The sequence below is a fragment of the Poecilia reticulata genome, chromosome 19, assembly GCF_904066995.2.
Source record: "Poecilia reticulata chromosome 19, P_reticulata-male-v2, whole genome shotgun sequence".
Taxonomy (NCBI): domain Eukaryota; kingdom Metazoa; phylum Chordata; class Actinopteri; order Cyprinodontiformes; family Poeciliidae; genus Poecilia; species Poecilia reticulata.
Genome location: NC_088848.1, coordinates 23,636,793 through 23,653,997, shown reverse-complemented (window position 1 = coordinate 23,653,997; position 17,205 = coordinate 23,636,793). Strand labels below are relative to the sequence as shown.

General features: G+C 42.8%; 1 protein-coding gene across 1 annotated transcript in view; it reads right to left on the bottom strand.

Annotated features, from left to right (window-relative positions):
- Positions 1 to 835: 835 nt before the first annotated feature.
- Positions 836 to 17,205, bottom strand: part of fasn (fatty acid synthase) — a 38,589-nt gene continuing 22,219 nt past the window's right edge. The window contains exons 22-42 of the mRNA XM_008438171.3: positions 16,131 to 16,447; positions 15,643 to 16,044; positions 15,329 to 15,493; positions 14,872 to 14,987; positions 14,637 to 14,791; positions 14,224 to 14,427; positions 13,535 to 13,685; positions 12,453 to 12,631; positions 12,191 to 12,310; positions 9,861 to 9,983; positions 9,460 to 9,683; positions 9,140 to 9,341; positions 8,782 to 8,933; positions 7,608 to 7,699; positions 7,088 to 7,482; positions 6,774 to 6,965; positions 5,487 to 5,714; positions 4,975 to 5,186; positions 4,278 to 4,376; positions 2,955 to 3,206; positions 836 to 2,046 (exon numbers count right to left, since the gene is read on the bottom strand). Of these exons, the coding sequence (XP_008436393.1) occupies positions 1,909 to 2,046; positions 2,955 to 3,206; positions 4,278 to 4,376; positions 4,975 to 5,186; positions 5,487 to 5,714; positions 6,774 to 6,965; positions 7,088 to 7,482; positions 7,608 to 7,699; positions 8,782 to 8,933; positions 9,140 to 9,341; positions 9,460 to 9,683; positions 9,861 to 9,983; positions 12,191 to 12,310; positions 12,453 to 12,631; positions 13,535 to 13,685; positions 14,224 to 14,427; positions 14,637 to 14,791; positions 14,872 to 14,987; positions 15,329 to 15,493; positions 15,643 to 16,044; positions 16,131 to 16,447 (4,118 nt within the window). The 3' untranslated portion in view covers positions 836 to 1,908. The remainder of the gene's footprint in view (positions 2,047 to 2,954; positions 3,207 to 4,277; positions 4,377 to 4,974; positions 5,187 to 5,486; positions 5,715 to 6,773; positions 6,966 to 7,087; positions 7,483 to 7,607; positions 7,700 to 8,781; positions 8,934 to 9,139; positions 9,342 to 9,459; positions 9,684 to 9,860; positions 9,984 to 12,190; positions 12,311 to 12,452; positions 12,632 to 13,534; positions 13,686 to 14,223; positions 14,428 to 14,636; positions 14,792 to 14,871; positions 14,988 to 15,328; positions 15,494 to 15,642; positions 16,045 to 16,130; positions 16,448 to 17,205) is intronic.

Here is a 17,205-nt window from a genome sequence, read left to right as displayed (position 1 = left end):
TCGTTGTGAATCATTATGCCAGATAGTCTAATCAGAGGCTCAAATGCCATTTTGCAAATATCTCTTCATATTGATTTTCAAATGATTAGGATGTGATCAAATGCATATTTAAGCATTCTGATTTTAATAGCCTCAACATGCTGCTTTATAGCAAAGACTTGTTTCCCACAGTTCCATTGAAGAAGCCTCTGGCTGAAGACGCTGTTTTCCCAAGACCGTCTCATGAAGACACAACAGATTGACCTGTTCAGATGAACATTGAGGCATCTATATTCATCAACAACCTCCACTTCTTCTCCCCTGAGGGAAATAGTTTGATCTGATCCTGTTCCTCTTGAAATCAATCATCTCCTTTATTTTGTTCACATTCAACATGAGATGATTGTTCCCACATCATGACACAAACTGCTCCACCAGCTCCCTGTATTCAGCCTCTTGTCTGTCTCTGATTCACCCGACAACAGCAGAGTCATCAGTTTTTCTGTAATGACAGAAGTCAGATTGGTGCTGGAAGTCTGAAGTGTAGAGAGAAGAGGAATGGTGAGAGTACAGAGCCCTGTGGTGCTGCTGTGCAATGCAATAAAGAAAAACATTGGATATGCAATACGTCAAGTTTTTGAGATGTGGCTGCTGCTCTGGCACAAATGTTAAATAAGTCACACTGATCATTTGTACAGTACCAGCTAGTATATTATAGTGTTTACTACTTTTCCTTTAGTCAGCCTGAGCAGCTGATTATGTGAATGAACTCGTGTTCTGTGTTATTGTATCATATCTGCATGGAGTTTTCATTTGTTGAACTCATTCAGGACAAGATTTGCACACAGACATCATGCTCACTCAGAGGCTTTTATTGCTCTTTTCTTTTAAACATTGGAAATATTTCTAAGACAAAGAAGCTTCATTACTTCACTCACTGCAGTCACCTGACCCTTCATTGACCTCTGAGGCCTCAGAGGTCAGGAAACAACTGAACAGTAAACAGTTTAACATCCACACCACGGAATTATTCACAGTGTTTCATAACTAACTTGCTGTTTCCACCAAGTGAAACTGCTTGAGTTAAAGTTTGCATCAGTGTAGAGAAGGAGACATTCAGCTACAGTACAGGAAGTTCTAAATGCTTTAAGTTGGTAAACAGATCAGATTACAGCAGTGGAAGCTAACTCACACGTCGCTCCAGCAGAACTAATGAAAACTAAAGATGTTTAAGGTTTGAGAACCATAGAGCTGCTTGGTTAACACAGACGCTCATCCAGCTCAGTAGGATTCACTGCAGTCCCATGAGGCTCCAAGCAGAACTCCGTTTGTTCTTCAAATAAAAAAGAAACACGTTTCTACTTCATGAGAATCAACGTAATGTTAATAAAAAGGAAAAAAAAAATACATATCTTTTGTCTAAACTCACTACATCTCAATATTAGCTTGGGAACCATTCTACTCATCAAAATTAGTTTGGTCATTTCTCTCTCAAAATTATAGTAATCAAATATTCATTATTACAGTAATAAGAGCACAGAAGCGTACCTTCAGGAAAAATAAGCCACCATGTTTTTGTGTGTGGGGGGATGCTGCAGATGAAGCCGTCCCCAAGAAGCCACAAAGGAAACGTTTCTCAGTGTTTTATCGTCTCCAGGGGAACAAATGTGCATGTAGTGATGAATAGCAACACAACAACATGTAACTGAGCAAAATGCAGAAGTAAAATGTCAGCAGAGTCTCTTGCTTTTCTCACTACTAAGAGTTGCTACACCTTCAGTTTGGGAAACGCTTCATCAAACAGAGTTAAACCTACAGATCCTGAATTTAAAATGATATTAGTGGGATGTTGTGGGAACCCAGTGGAGGTGGTGTTAAGGTGCAGCTTGTGGTTTAAAAGAGGAGACGGGGTGGGGGGGTGAAGGGGGCTCAGCCTTCTTTTGGGGTGACTCGTGGTCCAGCCAACGAGTTCTGAATGATGCTGCTGATGGAGTCCACTCCCTCTGCTTCCAGGAGAGAGCGATGGTCGCCTTCGATGACGTAAACAGACACCTTCCCATCGCAGACCTGAGAAAGAGACGTGAGATTCAGATCCTGTCAGCGATTCAGCAGACAGAGAATCGAAGCTTCGTTTGAATGATTCAGGTTACTCTGCCAAATCACAAATCTCTAGTTTCTGGTGCAAACACCTCAGTCCAGCAGCTCCTGAAGCCAGGCCTCCAGTCCCCCCTCCCACCCCCTCTGCATGTTTTGGATGCGTCTCTGTTTCACCAAACGTGGCTCCTCTGCAGCCACCAAGATGCTGCAGGAGCCTGAGAATCAACCATTCGCTGGGAGCCACATGCAGGGCCTGGAATGGAGGACCAGCTTTATGATCCACTGCAACTTCTCAGCAATATAAATGAGCTTGTTTCAAGTAAATAATTCTTCAATTTGGATTTTTTTTTTTAAATAGTTCCATTTGCAGACTCTTTTTCACTCATAACAAGGGGAAAAACATTTAGTTTTGGATATTTTCTAGATTGTTTTCAGAAGGGTGTTTTTTGAGGTGTTAGGGCCTCATCTAGTTTTAGGTTGTTTTAGGTTCATAGGTCAGCTGTGAGTGAAAGTGGAGGGTAAAGACAGGAAATGTGTTCATGTTTGTACAGTCATAACAGCCTGAGGGTTTTTCTACCATGTCTGGAGAATCTGGATGCTTAAGATACATTTTAATTACAGAAAATGTGGGAAAGACACTTCCACATTTATTCTACAATCTTACACAATTATTATTATTATTATTATTATTATTATTATTATTCTACAATTCATGACATGCACATGATGAGAACATCAGAGGAGTCTGCTAAAGGATTTAAAATCATGTCATCCATGCAGGGTCATTAATTATGGGTAACCTCTTACAAAAAATAAGATTAGAGATCAATATGTGAACATTTCTCAGTAATAATAATGACCATGAATGTATCAGTTACCTCATTTAGCTTATAGTCCTCTCCCAGATTCTGTTCATATTCACTGCTGGTTTTGGCACGCAGTAATGCAACGTTGCCATGGTATTTCGTTGCAGGTACGTATCCGTCAGCAGCTTTTAGCTTGTGGTAGAAGGTGGAAGCCGCAAAGTCAAGTAGGTCACGGCTGATGTTCTTGTTGCTGGAGGTGATCAGGTCCACAGCCATCCTGACGCGTGCCGGCAGGTCAGACAGCGGGAGCAGGAGCTTCAGCAGCTGTGGAACCAGAGAGCAGAGGACAAAACGGCTCAGAATGATTTGTTGGGTCTGAACTATCTCTAAATGTTATAGAAAAATGAGTTACTTTCATGCACTATGCAAGCAAAAACAAATATTAATTTCACACCAAGTAAAAAAAAAAAAGATAGTTGAAAAACACTACATAAGAAGTTTTATACAACTGTGCCTCTTGCCACTGCCCAGGTAAGAACAATACTAACAGAATATTTCAACATCAATACATTTTACAATACATTGAACATGATTGTATATAATTACAAAGATGAAGTGAAATATATTTAAGTGCAAGACATGATTTATTTGAATAGAGGAAGTCTTTTATTTTGAAGAATGCTTAAGGATCTGGTTCTGTTTTGTCACTATCTTGCTTTGTTGACTTTTGGTTGCTATGGTCACAAACAGCTGTTGCCATTATCAGCTGTCCTGTTTTTTCTCTTCAATAAAAACTGAACAGAAAGTTCAGTAAAAGATGTACGAGCCTCAGTCTTGTTTGAAGAAGCTTCACTCCGCAACACCATCTCCTAGCTATCTAGCCGTTTAGCTAGATAGCTAGATAGACTGCTAGCTTCATAGGTAGCTTATTTTGATATCTTACTGTATTATTAAAGCCACAAGTATGCAACCATACTGTAGTTCTAAAGACTTTAAATTCTACATGCTATTAGTTTCTAGTTTGAATTTATCTTTTTTGCGTGTCTTCATAATCATGTTTTGATTTTTATCTGACTGATTTTTATCTGACTGTGATTTTTATCTGCTGAAGTTGAAATGCAGTCTGATTGTTGCTCCATGTGCATTTTAAGTTGTGTATTCTGAGCAACTCCTCAAACAATCTTTTTGCAAAAACACACTCAAGTAATAAATTCAACTCTATTTTTCACCTCAAACTGCTGCTTACAAGATGGCAGAGTTTACACGCACTACAGATTTCCTCTGATTGTTTTTATTTTTTCTTAATTTCACTGTTCTCACAAATAATGAGAAAATGATTAACAGGCGATGAATCAATAGTGTTAGTGAGCGTCTGTGTGTCAGAAGACCCAGCACCTTGTTGTACTCCAGGCCTGTGAACTGCTGGATGAAGGCGCACATGGCCTCCGTTTCAGCCTCACACTCTTTGCCTGGAGTCAGTTTGGCTCTGTAGCTCTGCAACAAACACAATATGACATCATTCACTGAGAGACCTCGATTAAAAGCACTGGTCACAGCCACTGAACCTTCTACTGTCACAGTCTGGCATTATGTTAGACTAAACATTTGCTTTTTCAGCTCAGGTAGAATTAATTCAAATCAATTCAAAAATACTTTATTGAGCCCAAAGGAATATTAAATGTTGCTGTAGCTCATATTAATTCAGAACTCTTCAAAGAATTATTGTAGATGGAGATGGTTGTGGGCAGAAAAGATCTCCTGTAGCAGTCTGTGTTACAGTGAATTTGAAAAAGTCTCTGATCAAAGACAATTATTACTAACATTGTATCTGTTAATGAATAATGACGGGGGGGATTTAACACAGATGTTGTGAAAACTTACAAAGTGATGACATCATCCTCTGGGCTTTAAAAAAGGTCTGACATTATTTTGATTTTTAACAAACAGAAATAATTGAATTAGGGGGGAAACTTATAGTAAAATAATCTCCATCTCATTCTCTGTCAAGTATTTTCTAAAATTCTCTTCTATAGTTGAAATCCAACTACAGAAGACACCAGTGTGTGTGTGTGTACTGGTTCTTTCCTCTGACCTGTGTGTAAGCTGCCACATAGGAGTGTGAGCCATCGAACAGGAACAGATGCTCCACACTGTGGTTGAGGGTCTGCAGCTGGGAACACATTTCAAAGGCCACACAGGCACCAAAGGAGTATCCCCCGATCCGGTACGGCCCGTCTGGCTGCAGCTGCCTGATGCAGTTCACATAGTACGCTGCCAGAGCCTGGATGCTGTCCAGAGGAGCAGCTGGGAGGGGAACAGGAGCAGACTGGGATCAGTGGGTTTAGTCAGGCTACGTTATCCAGGCACCAAAACTACGCCTAATAAGGAAACATGTTGCAGAAGAAACTGGACCTTTAACTTAATTAAAATAACCCAGTAGCTCCTTGACATGGCTGTGCATTAATAAATAAACTCCCAGAATAGTAAAGAAAGAGAGCTCACATTGTGAGAGGATTATGTTTTCATATTATTTTCACTTTACAGCCAATCAGTTCAGGTGTAGTTCCATATTCACACAGTAAATGAGGCATGGTGTTGGTGTACCTTTGGTGCACTGTAAGCCGAAGCAGGGCATGCTGAGCTTGGAGGCCAGAGTCCTGAACACAGAGATGGAGCCTTCGATGGGATGGACCAGGAACAGGGGCCTCTCCTGGCTCTGAGCCTTGTTGAGTGGGATCACAGTGGGGCCGCTAGGGTCCACCAGCACCTGGGTCACATCAGACCCCAAAACGGAGCGAGCTGGATCCTTCGTGTCTTTGGTCTGGTTGCATTCTGCAGGAGGGAGAGAAAAGGAATGACTGTCTGTGTCACAGACAGAGACTGAAGATCAGACAGTCAGATCCAACTGAGTTGTTGTTGCTCTGCTGTCAGGTCTGTCTGTATGTAGAGCCTTGCAAAAGTGTTCAAATGCTATGAACGTTTTTTTATTATGATCACAAACTTTAATGATGTTTTATTGAGATTTAACTGCTATGTAGTTTAAATACTGACGATGACAGAGTTAGATTACTTGCATGTGAGGATTTTGCATGATGGAGCTGCACTATGTAGCACAGAATTGTGAAGTGGAAGGAAAGTGTTACATGTGTTTGTTTTGTGTCGATTGCTCCTGTTAGGGCCCCCCTAAAACACACTGACGTCTGTGACTGTACCTTCACAAAATAGGAAAAAATTTAAAGGGTTATAAATTGAGACACACCAATTAATCAGCCAGTTGATAAATTGGCTCCAGTTTCCTTAATTTTGGGGGTGTGCGCTTCGACTAGGGTTACCAAGGGAACAGTCCCTATATCTTTAAAGCCGGGGGGGTTGGGGGGGGAAGAAGAGAGAGAGACTGCGGCGGCAGCGTGTCGGTGTTACCCAGAAAGCAGTTGGGCACAATATCACAACACCAACACCGTGAGTGAAACAATGACTGGGGCAGCTACTATATAAAGCACTTCTTTATTATTACACATCCACATTTGTAGAAACACGGAACAAATCGCGTCCCGTATCGGTTCCATACGGGACGCTACATTTAACAGAAAAATACAAGGCGATTCCGTATTTTAAGGTTCGGGTGGAAACCCGACTTGCATGTGAGCATTTTGCAATTTTCTGCCAAAGTAAAGATTAAATGTTCACCTAAAATTGTTTAATTTAAAGTGATGGTTTAAATGAAGCTCTCTGTTCAGGCAAAACTTATGATTTTTAAAAAAAAAAAATTATTTTATGATTTTTAATTTCTTGTATAGCTCGTTGGAAGGTGCTAAACAATAAAACTTGTCTTTCATTCCGTACTAACTTTCTCCACCACTTAACCTGCTTAAGCAGGTTGGATCTCCATACCGTTTGTTCCTTCTGCCTTGCTCTTGGCCAGCTCCCTCAGCTTGTTAATGGTCAGCTGGCGGATCTCCCTCATGGCCATCACGATGTCATAGTCTCGCTCCAGAGTCTGGCGAACCTCAACACCCATCAAAGAGTCCAGGCCCAAGTCAGCCAAGGAGGCATCAGCGTTCAGACAGTTCACATCCTGTACGCCTGTGAACGAAAACCACACAAACATGGACTTTTGTTGTTTTTTTTCAAAACAAATTGAGGGAATCAAAAGCCATTTTTAATATTTCCAAGAATTATTCACCAAATATTCTTTTGATTCTTACCAAGAATGTGAGCGACAGCATCCACCAGGTCTTTCTGACCCCCTGCCTCACTCTTCACCGTTATTCTCTCCGCCAGCACAAAGCTGGACATGACCGGCTGCTGTTGGTGCAGGAAGAAGTCCAGCACCTCCAGACAGGAAGTGATGCGTTGAGGTAGGGTTCCCCCGATCACTACATCGTTTCCACCCATCGTCTCCAGTACCACACCCACATCTCCAATGGCGCCCCACTGAACTGCTAATCCAGCCAATCCGTCAAAGCGCCGCTTCTCACACACACGTTCCATCACCGAGTTGGCGTAACCGTAGTTACTTTGGCCGGCGTTTCCACGGCCACAGCTGACTGAGGAGAAAGCCACGAAGTAGCCGAGGTCTGGACACAATTTTCTTGTCACTCTAGGGAGACATTGGAAATAAATCAGATATTACTGAATTAGCAAAGAGGAACAGAGAAGACAAAAGAAAAAACAACCTTCTTCAAAATACAAAGTGATGAAATGAAGCACAACTAAACATCTTACTTGTCCAGATTCATGGTGCCGTCGCATTTTGGTTTGCTGACATCAAGGAATAGCTGCGGCGTCAGATTCTCCAGCATGCCGTCTTTCAGTACCTGAGGATCACAAAGCAGGAGTTTCACTGAAAAGCAGAAACACTAAGGGAGAAATAAAAAAATTACATTTTAAAGAACTACACAAACAGATCAAACATCTACCTTCCCCTCAAAAATAATCAACCTGGGAACATTTTCCCTCTCCTATGAACACTAGGTTCCATAATTGTACTGCTTATGGTGGCAGCATGTAAGAGTAGATGTTTGTTCTGATTTGTTTATTTTGTAAACTTTAGTTCAAATGTTTTAGTCATGTTTGGAAAAATATTCCCTCTGGTTTTGGATGCTGTGCAGCTGAAATGATTTTTCCTCTTACTTTTTTACTACTGAACATTTATTATGATCCAGACATTTGGCAACAAGGTACTGTTAATGTTTTAACAAACAACTGGTACCAGCTGATTAGCATCTTCACAGCTCAAATAACATCTGAACTAAGAGACAGATGGAGGAAGTTCAAACCACCTCCTCCATCATCATACTGAGCACGGTTTGTATCCGTTAATCTAACATCTCTCTTTTTCTAACTTTACAGCCAGACAGATTTAAACAGAACCATCAGAGCTGCCCTCCTTGTATCTGTGAAATCTGAGGCCAAACATTTCATTCTGATGTAGATTTTTGCTTGATGCCGTTTGTTGAATTAAATGTTTAAACTTTGAAGCAATAAGACATGGTGTCACGTTAAGAATTTGTTCATTTAACAAACATCCTCAATGCTTCTGCAAAGTACACATGTAACCACATGTTAAAACAAGGTAGCATCATAGATAGCAGCATCCAAATGACTCAACTAAGGCTGGAGAAACTATATTAGTTTTCCCATTGATTACTCTGTAATTCAGTCTATTCTAATAGTTTTACAAATGAACTGATAAATATAGTCAAAATGAAACAACAGACAAACTTAGTGAAAATGTCAAATCCATGTAGACGTCATGTGGGACTGCTGGTCAGAGAACCATCTGCTGTAATGGTGGCCAGAGTTGGACCATCAACCATAAAGACACACTCTGAACATACACAGCTAATTATCAGGCCTGCAACATGAAGAAATAGATGAAATTGACAGTGGGTGTTACCATGGCGAGATGGAAGACTCCGCCCACTGGGCCCAGTGCAGACGCCTCAGCAATCAGCTTCTCCGTCCCCTTCAGGGTGCTGATGTCGCTCGTGGATACCAGAACGTTCACGCCCTGCTTCTGCCACTCATCAACCCGCTTTGCCTGGTAACCTGACACAAGACCAGGCAGAACAACAAACTAATTACATGTGCATCTTCACTCCTCGTTGTTCTACTCTGATTCAGGTTAGTGGGTTTCACTGTGATGCACATTTCAGGATGGGGATGAAGTCCTGTGATCTCTGATCTTCACAAACAGAGAACTCTGTTTCTGTCTCCTTTTTTCAAGAATATTAGCTTCCTCTGTTGTGTCTTACCATTCCTGATGCCCGATCTAGATGTCAGCACAAGTTTGCAGGCTCCTCTCTCAATCAACCACTGAGCAAGCTCCAGGCCAAAGCCTCCCAGCCCACCAGTGATGATGTAGGAGTGGGACGAAAGGCAGGAAGTCCGACAGATAGCAGGAAGAAGCAGCGGGGATGCAGGCTGAACGGCTGCGCCCTTTTCCTCAGAACGGATCTGTGTTAAGACAAGAGACGTCCAGATGACACACAGTCTGACAAAAGTATTAGTAAATGAACTACAGTTTTCCCAAAACCTGCCGCTCTGACATCTCTGAAAGTCAAAGAGCACCAACCTGAAGGACAACTTTGCCGATGTGTTTTCCTTGGGCCATGTATCTGAATGCTTGTTCAACGTTGTCCCTCTGAAAAACTGTAGTCCTTAAAGGCTGAACTACACCTCCCACAATGCCTTCCTTCAACAGCTGGAACACTTCCTCCCACTCCCTGTTGCCTTCTTCGAACAGAGCGTCCAGCAGGATGCCATGAAAGGCCACATTCTTCAGGAACAAGGCCATACCTACAGATGGCCCAAAACAAGACAGCTGACACTCAACCGGCTCAGAGTCCTGACAATGAGCCAAACACCATCAAGCTTCCCTTTGCAGGCAGACCCTCACGTCTCATTTGTAATGAGTAGCAATAAGTTGACCGTATTCTTTACTGTACTTGGAGTGTCAGAACTTTCCGTACTGACCCAGTGGATTGTTGTTGGAGAGGTCGTATTTTCCGATCTCCAGGAATCGTCCGTGTCGGGCGACACAGCGGATGCTAGCCTGGAGCTTCTCCTCAGCCAGAGAGTTTAAAACCACATCCACGCCTGAAACACGCAGAAAACATGACAGAGTGGGGATTTATTAATGACTCATACAGAAAAACACAAGAACAATGTTTTTTTCCCTTTTCACAAACAGTTGATACAGGACATAACATTCTAATTACACTGAAGAACAGAGATTGGACTTTCATCCCAATTCAATGTGCTGAATTTTATTGTTTACTGTATTTGCTATGCCAGCCATAAGAGGCTGAAAGGGGGAACTGCAACAATTAACAGCCAAAAAATAAATAAATAAATAAATTCCAGACCTGTATCTAATCTTCCTTTCTTACCTAAAATTCTTGAGAAACTAATGGCTAATTAAGTGAGCGAGTACCTAAACAGTAATGACATGTTTGGAGGGTTTCAGATGTGACTGAAACAGCTCTGCTGAAAGTAATGTTCCCCTGGCCTCAGATAATGGACGTATGCCTGTTCTGGTCCTGTTAGACCCCAGTGTGCTTTTGAAAAATAAAAATAATTAAATATGTGTCAAAATTTTCTCAATATAACAGCATTCCACATAGTTGCTGCATCTTTATTGTGCATCTAAACATAAGGACATGGAACCCAATGAAAGTGGAGAAGGAAGCGTTCACAGGTCCAGCTCTACGCTTCACCAAAAGACTGAGGAGAGAAAACCTGTCTGGAAGCGTTTGTTTCTCCCTCTGCCTGCGTTTTATTGAAGTGTATTTATTTGTCAATGATTAAAGGGATAATCCTATGCTTTTTGCAACTGTTACACTTTTACTACACACACAGATCGCATGTTTCTCTTCTATTGAAGAGGAAGTCCATGGCTCATTGTCTGAAATCCTAAAAACTCTAAGCAATGCCTGGATAGGAGAAGGAGGAAGGAAATCCCAGTCAGCCACCTTGAATCAGTCACCTCTGGTCACCATGAAACCACCACAATACATGAGAGGCATGTGCAGCTCAGGAGGTGCTGTTCTCACTTTCTTATCTCTGAAGCTGCCAACAAAGAATGTGTCAACAGGCAGCTGTGGTTTAGCTGTGAAGGTCACCCTCAGGCCAACCTGTGGCTCTCACCTCTGAATAATGCCTCACTGGGTTCCTCTCTCAAACTTTGGAACCAAATTGCTGATGATTTCTGCTGCAGGTGAGTGAAGGCAAAAGGAAACTAAACTCGCTGCAACTTCAGCGATTAGGAAGTGAGGAAAATAAAAAGTTAACCAGGTGGATTACTGTAAATATCACCGACTGACAGCAGAAGTCTGAGACGAGTCCCACATTCAACTTGATTCCATTTTAAGGTAATTGTCAAGTTAAACAGTAAATGGTGCATTTGTGGGTGCATTTGCTATCTCCACCCAACTGGCACATGCATCAGAAAGAATCAAGCGCACCCATCTCTCTCACTCAGGCCTTCAGAAGCCTATAAGGTAACTTGGCACTCTGTGCTCAGAATGATCTCTACAGACAAAGAACATCAGCTTCAAGCTTCCACAAAGACAGGAACTGGACATTATGCACAGTTTAAATCATTTCATCTGCATTCAGAAGACCAAATTAACCTTATTGATGAGATGGGTTCTTTATGTTTGGAATGTAGTTTGTTTGTGTATTCACTCATTGTTAACTTAAAAATAGATTGGTAATATTACCTGGTAAACTGCTTAATTAGCTCATTGTGATTTGTAATTCATTTTGTTTCATTTGTTTGTAGGTTTTCAACCTGCTCGGTGACCTCTCTGTGTCTACTCTGACCACTCAAACAAAATCATGGTGGTCTTGTATTTTAACTGAAGTAATTTAAAGACAAAAGAAAAGAGAAATAAAAACATGTCACTGAGATGAGTTGTTCCTGCGTCTCTTTGGAGGAAGAAAACCTTTTCAAGTTTGGGTAGAAGCTGAGGTGGTTTGAAGAGGCCAAAAAACTTGACAGTAATAAATAATCTTTAGGTCTCTGACTCAATGTGTGGAATAAAATGCTATTTCAGCTTCATGTAGTGTGATGAGGCAGGTCTTTTGAACCCTCTTGACCTTTGTGTGAAAACAGAGCTAATAGATCTAAATTTTAAAATTCTTTTTTTTTACAGTGCACTTTATCACACCCATTTCATAATGACCATTTTTCCCAATGTATGTTAGGAGATGAGCAATTTCCCAAACCCAGACAGCATAACATAAATGATGTTGAGCTAGGTGTACTTAACAGGATTTGATAACATGAGGAAGGTGCTGACCTTTGCCCTTTGTGTGGAGCAGAACATGCTGCTCAAAAGACAGATCCCTGGAGTTGGCAAATGATTCTGCTGACAGCTGAGGGAAGCGTTCCTGCAGGTAGGCCCTCTTCTCTGCTGAGCCTGGTCAATCCAAACAGTAAGATATTCATCAGAGCCTTGTGAGGTTACTATAGTAGCATAAATAATAATTTGTAATAAAAATAATTTAAAGAGAAAGAAATGCAAACAGACTTGGCAGAAGCACAGAGCATGGTGTACTAACCAACGGTGGTAAAAACTCTGCAGTTCTTGCTGAGTGCTATGGCAATGGCAGCCTGGCCAACGCCTCCAGAGCCCGAGTGGATCAGGACGGATTCACCGGGGCGGAGCCTGCCCCGCACCACCAGAGAGTAATACGCTGTGGCATACACCACTGGCACCGAGGCCGCTTGCTCCATTGTCCTGCTCAGACACACACACACACACACAAAAACACACAGGTAAGAGAAAAATTACATGTCCTGTAAAAATAAACTACCCTTTTCCCCACACTATGACATTAGATCAGAGTAAACCGTTCCTGTTTTAGGTCAGCTAGGATATCCAAAATCAATTCTTAGCCCCTTTGTGACTCATCTGCTGGTGTATTGAGGGACACCATCTCTTTTAAAGACCTGAATGTCACCAAGCCTCAACTTCACTTCCAGGCTGATATACTGAAATGCTGCATCAGTATTTCTACATCATATTCTTTCCTTGTGTCATTACTCTATGAAGTGCAACAGCCCTCCTGCAGTAAAGCACCTGCCCACTGTGCTCACTGCCTCCAGGATGGCAAACTTCCGGTCAAAAGTCCAGTTTCTTTTAAAGGTTTTTGTGGCACTGGTCACCCTTATTCATTAACAGCTAGAGAGAGAAGAGGAGGAAATGCAGTCAATGGCCTGTGGCACGCAACTCCACCAGGTGTTTGCAAATTGATGCTACTGCTAGTCTGAAGGAGCAGAGAGGGGAAGGTGCAATAAGATGAGGGGCTTTGTGGAAAAGGCTTCATGTGACCAAGTTTTTATATATCCCTGACTGGTTGCCATGGGAAACTGAATGATTCCTCAAACATGCATGAAAGAATATCTTTCTGAGTACCCACTCTAGCTACACACTGAGTGTGACCCAGAGCAACAGTCTGGACAATGTTTTTAAGCTAACATGATGTAAGACTCAAAAACGTGGATTCTACATAATAACACCCTTTATGTGAGCAGGAGTAAATAAGCCCCTCATTCATGTCTTTAAAGAACATATTAGAGGTCAAACAGAGCCACTGGAAATGTTGGTGGTTTAACATTTAGCAGCAGGAGTGACACTAACCAGCTGTTAGGAACTTCCCACAGGAATCGTTTATCAGCCTCCACAGCCGTTGCCAAGCCTTTAGCGGACAGCAGCCCCATGACACGCTGACCGCTGGGATCACGACCAGAAAACTCCATCCCCAACAGGCACTGCTGCAGAGCCATGTCCCCTAAACAGACAACAAGGAGGAAAATGACTTTTCTGAAGGAAAGGCACACAGACAGGATGGAGTGGGAATGAGTAATACTTTCTGGACATGTTCAACAGGAACAGGAACATCACATGAACTTCATGTGATGAAGTTATTAAAACTAATAATAACTGATCCTAACACCATGCAGGAATACCTGTCATTAGGTCATAACTGGTCTTTTTACATCTCTGTGTAGAAATCTTGACCCATTCTTCTTTGGAGAATTGTTGAAATTCAGTCACAGAATCTTTCTGAATCAATGGCCTAGTTAAAGTTACGTCACAGCATCTCAACTGTTCTTTTTTTCGGTAAATGTGAGATGGGTCCTTATGATTTTTTGGGTTTGGAACTTTCACACATCTTCATTTGAACATATTTTCCAGATGAGCTCATGCTACAGAATTTTAATATTATCAAGATGCTTCACCTCCATAATAATAATCTTATGTCAGCGTCATCCTCCATAACTACTAACTAACAGGGAAGTGATTTTGACCTGGATGTTGACAGCTACCTGGGATAGCGTCTGGTGGCAGTTTGCCGGTAGCCAGCATGATGTCTCGGAAGTTAAGTGAGCTGTAGTAGACGTGACACGCCTGCAGGGAGGGGCTGCTGGGGTCAGAGCGGTGGGGGGGGGAGGCGATCCAGCGCAGGGAGGACAGGTCACCTCGAGTTAACACGTTGATGAACGCAGAGTCTGTCAGCTCCTCCTTCAGGTCTGGAAAACAGACAAGCAATAGCTGAAGGGGCAACAAAAACTGTTTCTTTAAATTTGGTGTATTGTGAAAAAGGTCATATTTTCCAAGCTACTGTTACACATTAGGAATGTCTATTACTCCTGTAAACCTAATATTATGGATACAGGGAGCAACAGTGGAAGAAATCACTGCTGTTATTTGTATGAAGCAAGTTTTAATAGTCTGATACCGCGGGAGATGAGCTGGTGTCTGAAAGTGCCCCACTGTCCATCTCTGAACACATTCATGACCAGGTCTGCCTCCAGCGCCGAGTCCAGGGACTTCTGACCCGGCTGGAGGCTCGGTGGCGCTGAGGAGCCATTCAGGTTGGACACAAACATGCAGCTGGGCACAAAAAAGGAGAAACAAACACATTTAGCACCAGATAGATAAAAAGAACCAAACTTAGGTATTATCTGCCTCACCGTATCCGCTCTCCCCCAGGTTCCTGCCGCAGACAGTTTACCATCCCAACGATCCCACTGTGAGCCTGAGAGGCAGTCAGCCACACAGCCTGGTCCGAGGAATTCGCCAGGATCTCCTGGTACACAGAACGACATCAGAACCAGATTAAAAATAGATCAGAACCAGATCAGAATCCTGACCACAGTCCTGGTCAGATTATTGAGGTTGCATTTCCCTGTATCTCTGGTCAGTAATACTTTGGTTGTAATTGTACTACAAACAGAACCAAAAACTTTACAATGGATAAAAAAAAGAAAAAAACTGATCTGGCTTTTTGTTTTAAACAGGATCCAGAAAACGTTATTTTCCTAAAAGTGAAGTGAAATCCTGAAACATGACAGGAGAGCTAACAAATGAAAACATCTGCAGATCTGAGGGCATCAGTGACCTGAGGGAATAAAACCGGCTGGAACCCACCTTGAGTTTTTCCACCCACAGAAAGTCGGTGCTGTCTACAGGCAGGTAGATGGCCTGTTTGCTGGGAGACTTGCGGCGGCAAAGGAAAATGACGGAACCGTAGAAAGACTTCCTAACAGCTACCAGGGCCAGGTTGGCCTCAGAGAACACGCTTTCCCACTCAGCCTGGATGGAGATATACAAAGAAAACACAGCAAGTCATCAGAGGGAAGAAACTTCTTGAAAAAACTCTATTAGATTACCAATTGATTTTTTATGAGTCGTTATTATTATGACATCAACATCATTACTATCATAAAATGTTCTCCATGAACCTGTGAGAGCAGGCCACGTTGCTCGTTGCCCTGGGTGATGCTGGTGAGGAAAGCTACTGTCTCTCCCAGAGTCTGGTCCTTCAGCAGGGTGTGGATCAGAACAAAGCCCTGCTCTCTGGCCCCGGAGACCAGGTTAGCCACCAGCTGTCCGGGGTCCTTCCTCAGGGGACCCCATGCATGGTTACACACCACCAGGTCCGCCCCAGCAGCCATCCTCCCAGGAGCCGGCTCGCTAAAGGGGTCCCACTGCGCTGAAGCCACGGTCAGCTCCTCCAGCGCAGCTTCATGGGCGGACAGAAGATCCAGACGTGTTGCTGTGGCAGTGTAGTCCACATGTAGCATCGGCTGAATGTTGAGGAGGGGAACCACACGGGAGAAAAGCTGGCCATTGTTTGCAAAAGCCTGGGGGGGTAAGAGAGAGGAACACGTTATGGGATGCCTGGATCATAATGAAAACTGCTCATTTCTTGAAAAATCTCAGATATTACCTCTAGAACTTTGATCCTCCCAGGGGTACAGTTCTCCATGCTGATGTCCAGGCAGTGGCGGAGGACGGGATCCCCCAACAGGCCGTGCAGCAGGCCATCCTGCAGCAGGCAGGCCTGCTCCTTGACGAGGACCTGCTCCAGCTCTGACTGGAGGTTTCCGTTCAGCTCCAGGCCACACAGCAGGCTCAGCAGGCGCAGCAGGCAGGGCGCTGACGCCTCCTGACCAGGCGGAGAACCCGCCAGGTCGCCGGGTAACCCAGGAACGGCCAGCTTCAAACCATGAGGAGCCAACTTCAGCTGTAGTGTGTGAATCAAACCTGGAGAGAAGATGTAGAATTAAATCATACCACGAATTCTCCAGTTCCAGTCTTTAAAGAGGCAGTATTATGTAGTTTCCAGGCACATAGCGCCATTTTATAGCACAATCAAATAACTATGCTACTTTCTGTTGTTATGAAAATGCTGTATATGTCAAATATGATATATTGATATAAATTTGATATAAGATTTGACTTTGTAATTTAACGCCTTGAAATTGGGCCTCTGTCTCTTTAAAAACTCCTGCTCTTTCTGAAACTCCACCTTCAGGAAGTCATCACAATATGGCTCCTCTATTAACCATTTACCATTGTTTCACCAGCGTTGCACTGAGAAGTAGCTCGTATAATGAGCTCAGCAGATGCAGTTCCACAGGTCTTTGCTAAATGCTGCTGGCTAGTCTGAAGGAGCTGAGTGTGGGAGGTACGGTAGACTGCTCTGTGAGGCAGAAGAAGCTTGGAAACTTGGAAACTGCAGCTTCGAGGAGGAGGCAGTATGTCCATCCGCTGTTTTGCACAGCTGAATGGTTGCCATGGGGACTAAAGGATTTATCAAATATTCATGAAAAAAATCAAAACAACACACTCCACATGTTTTTGATGAGGGAATAACATTATAACATGATGTAAAGCTCAAAAACATTGATCTTACATAATACTGCCCCTTTACTGTTTCCATAGAGAGTGACTCAAGCTTTTCATTGATCATATTCTGTGATAAATCCATCAGCAGGGGTGTCCAAAGTCGGTCCTCGAGG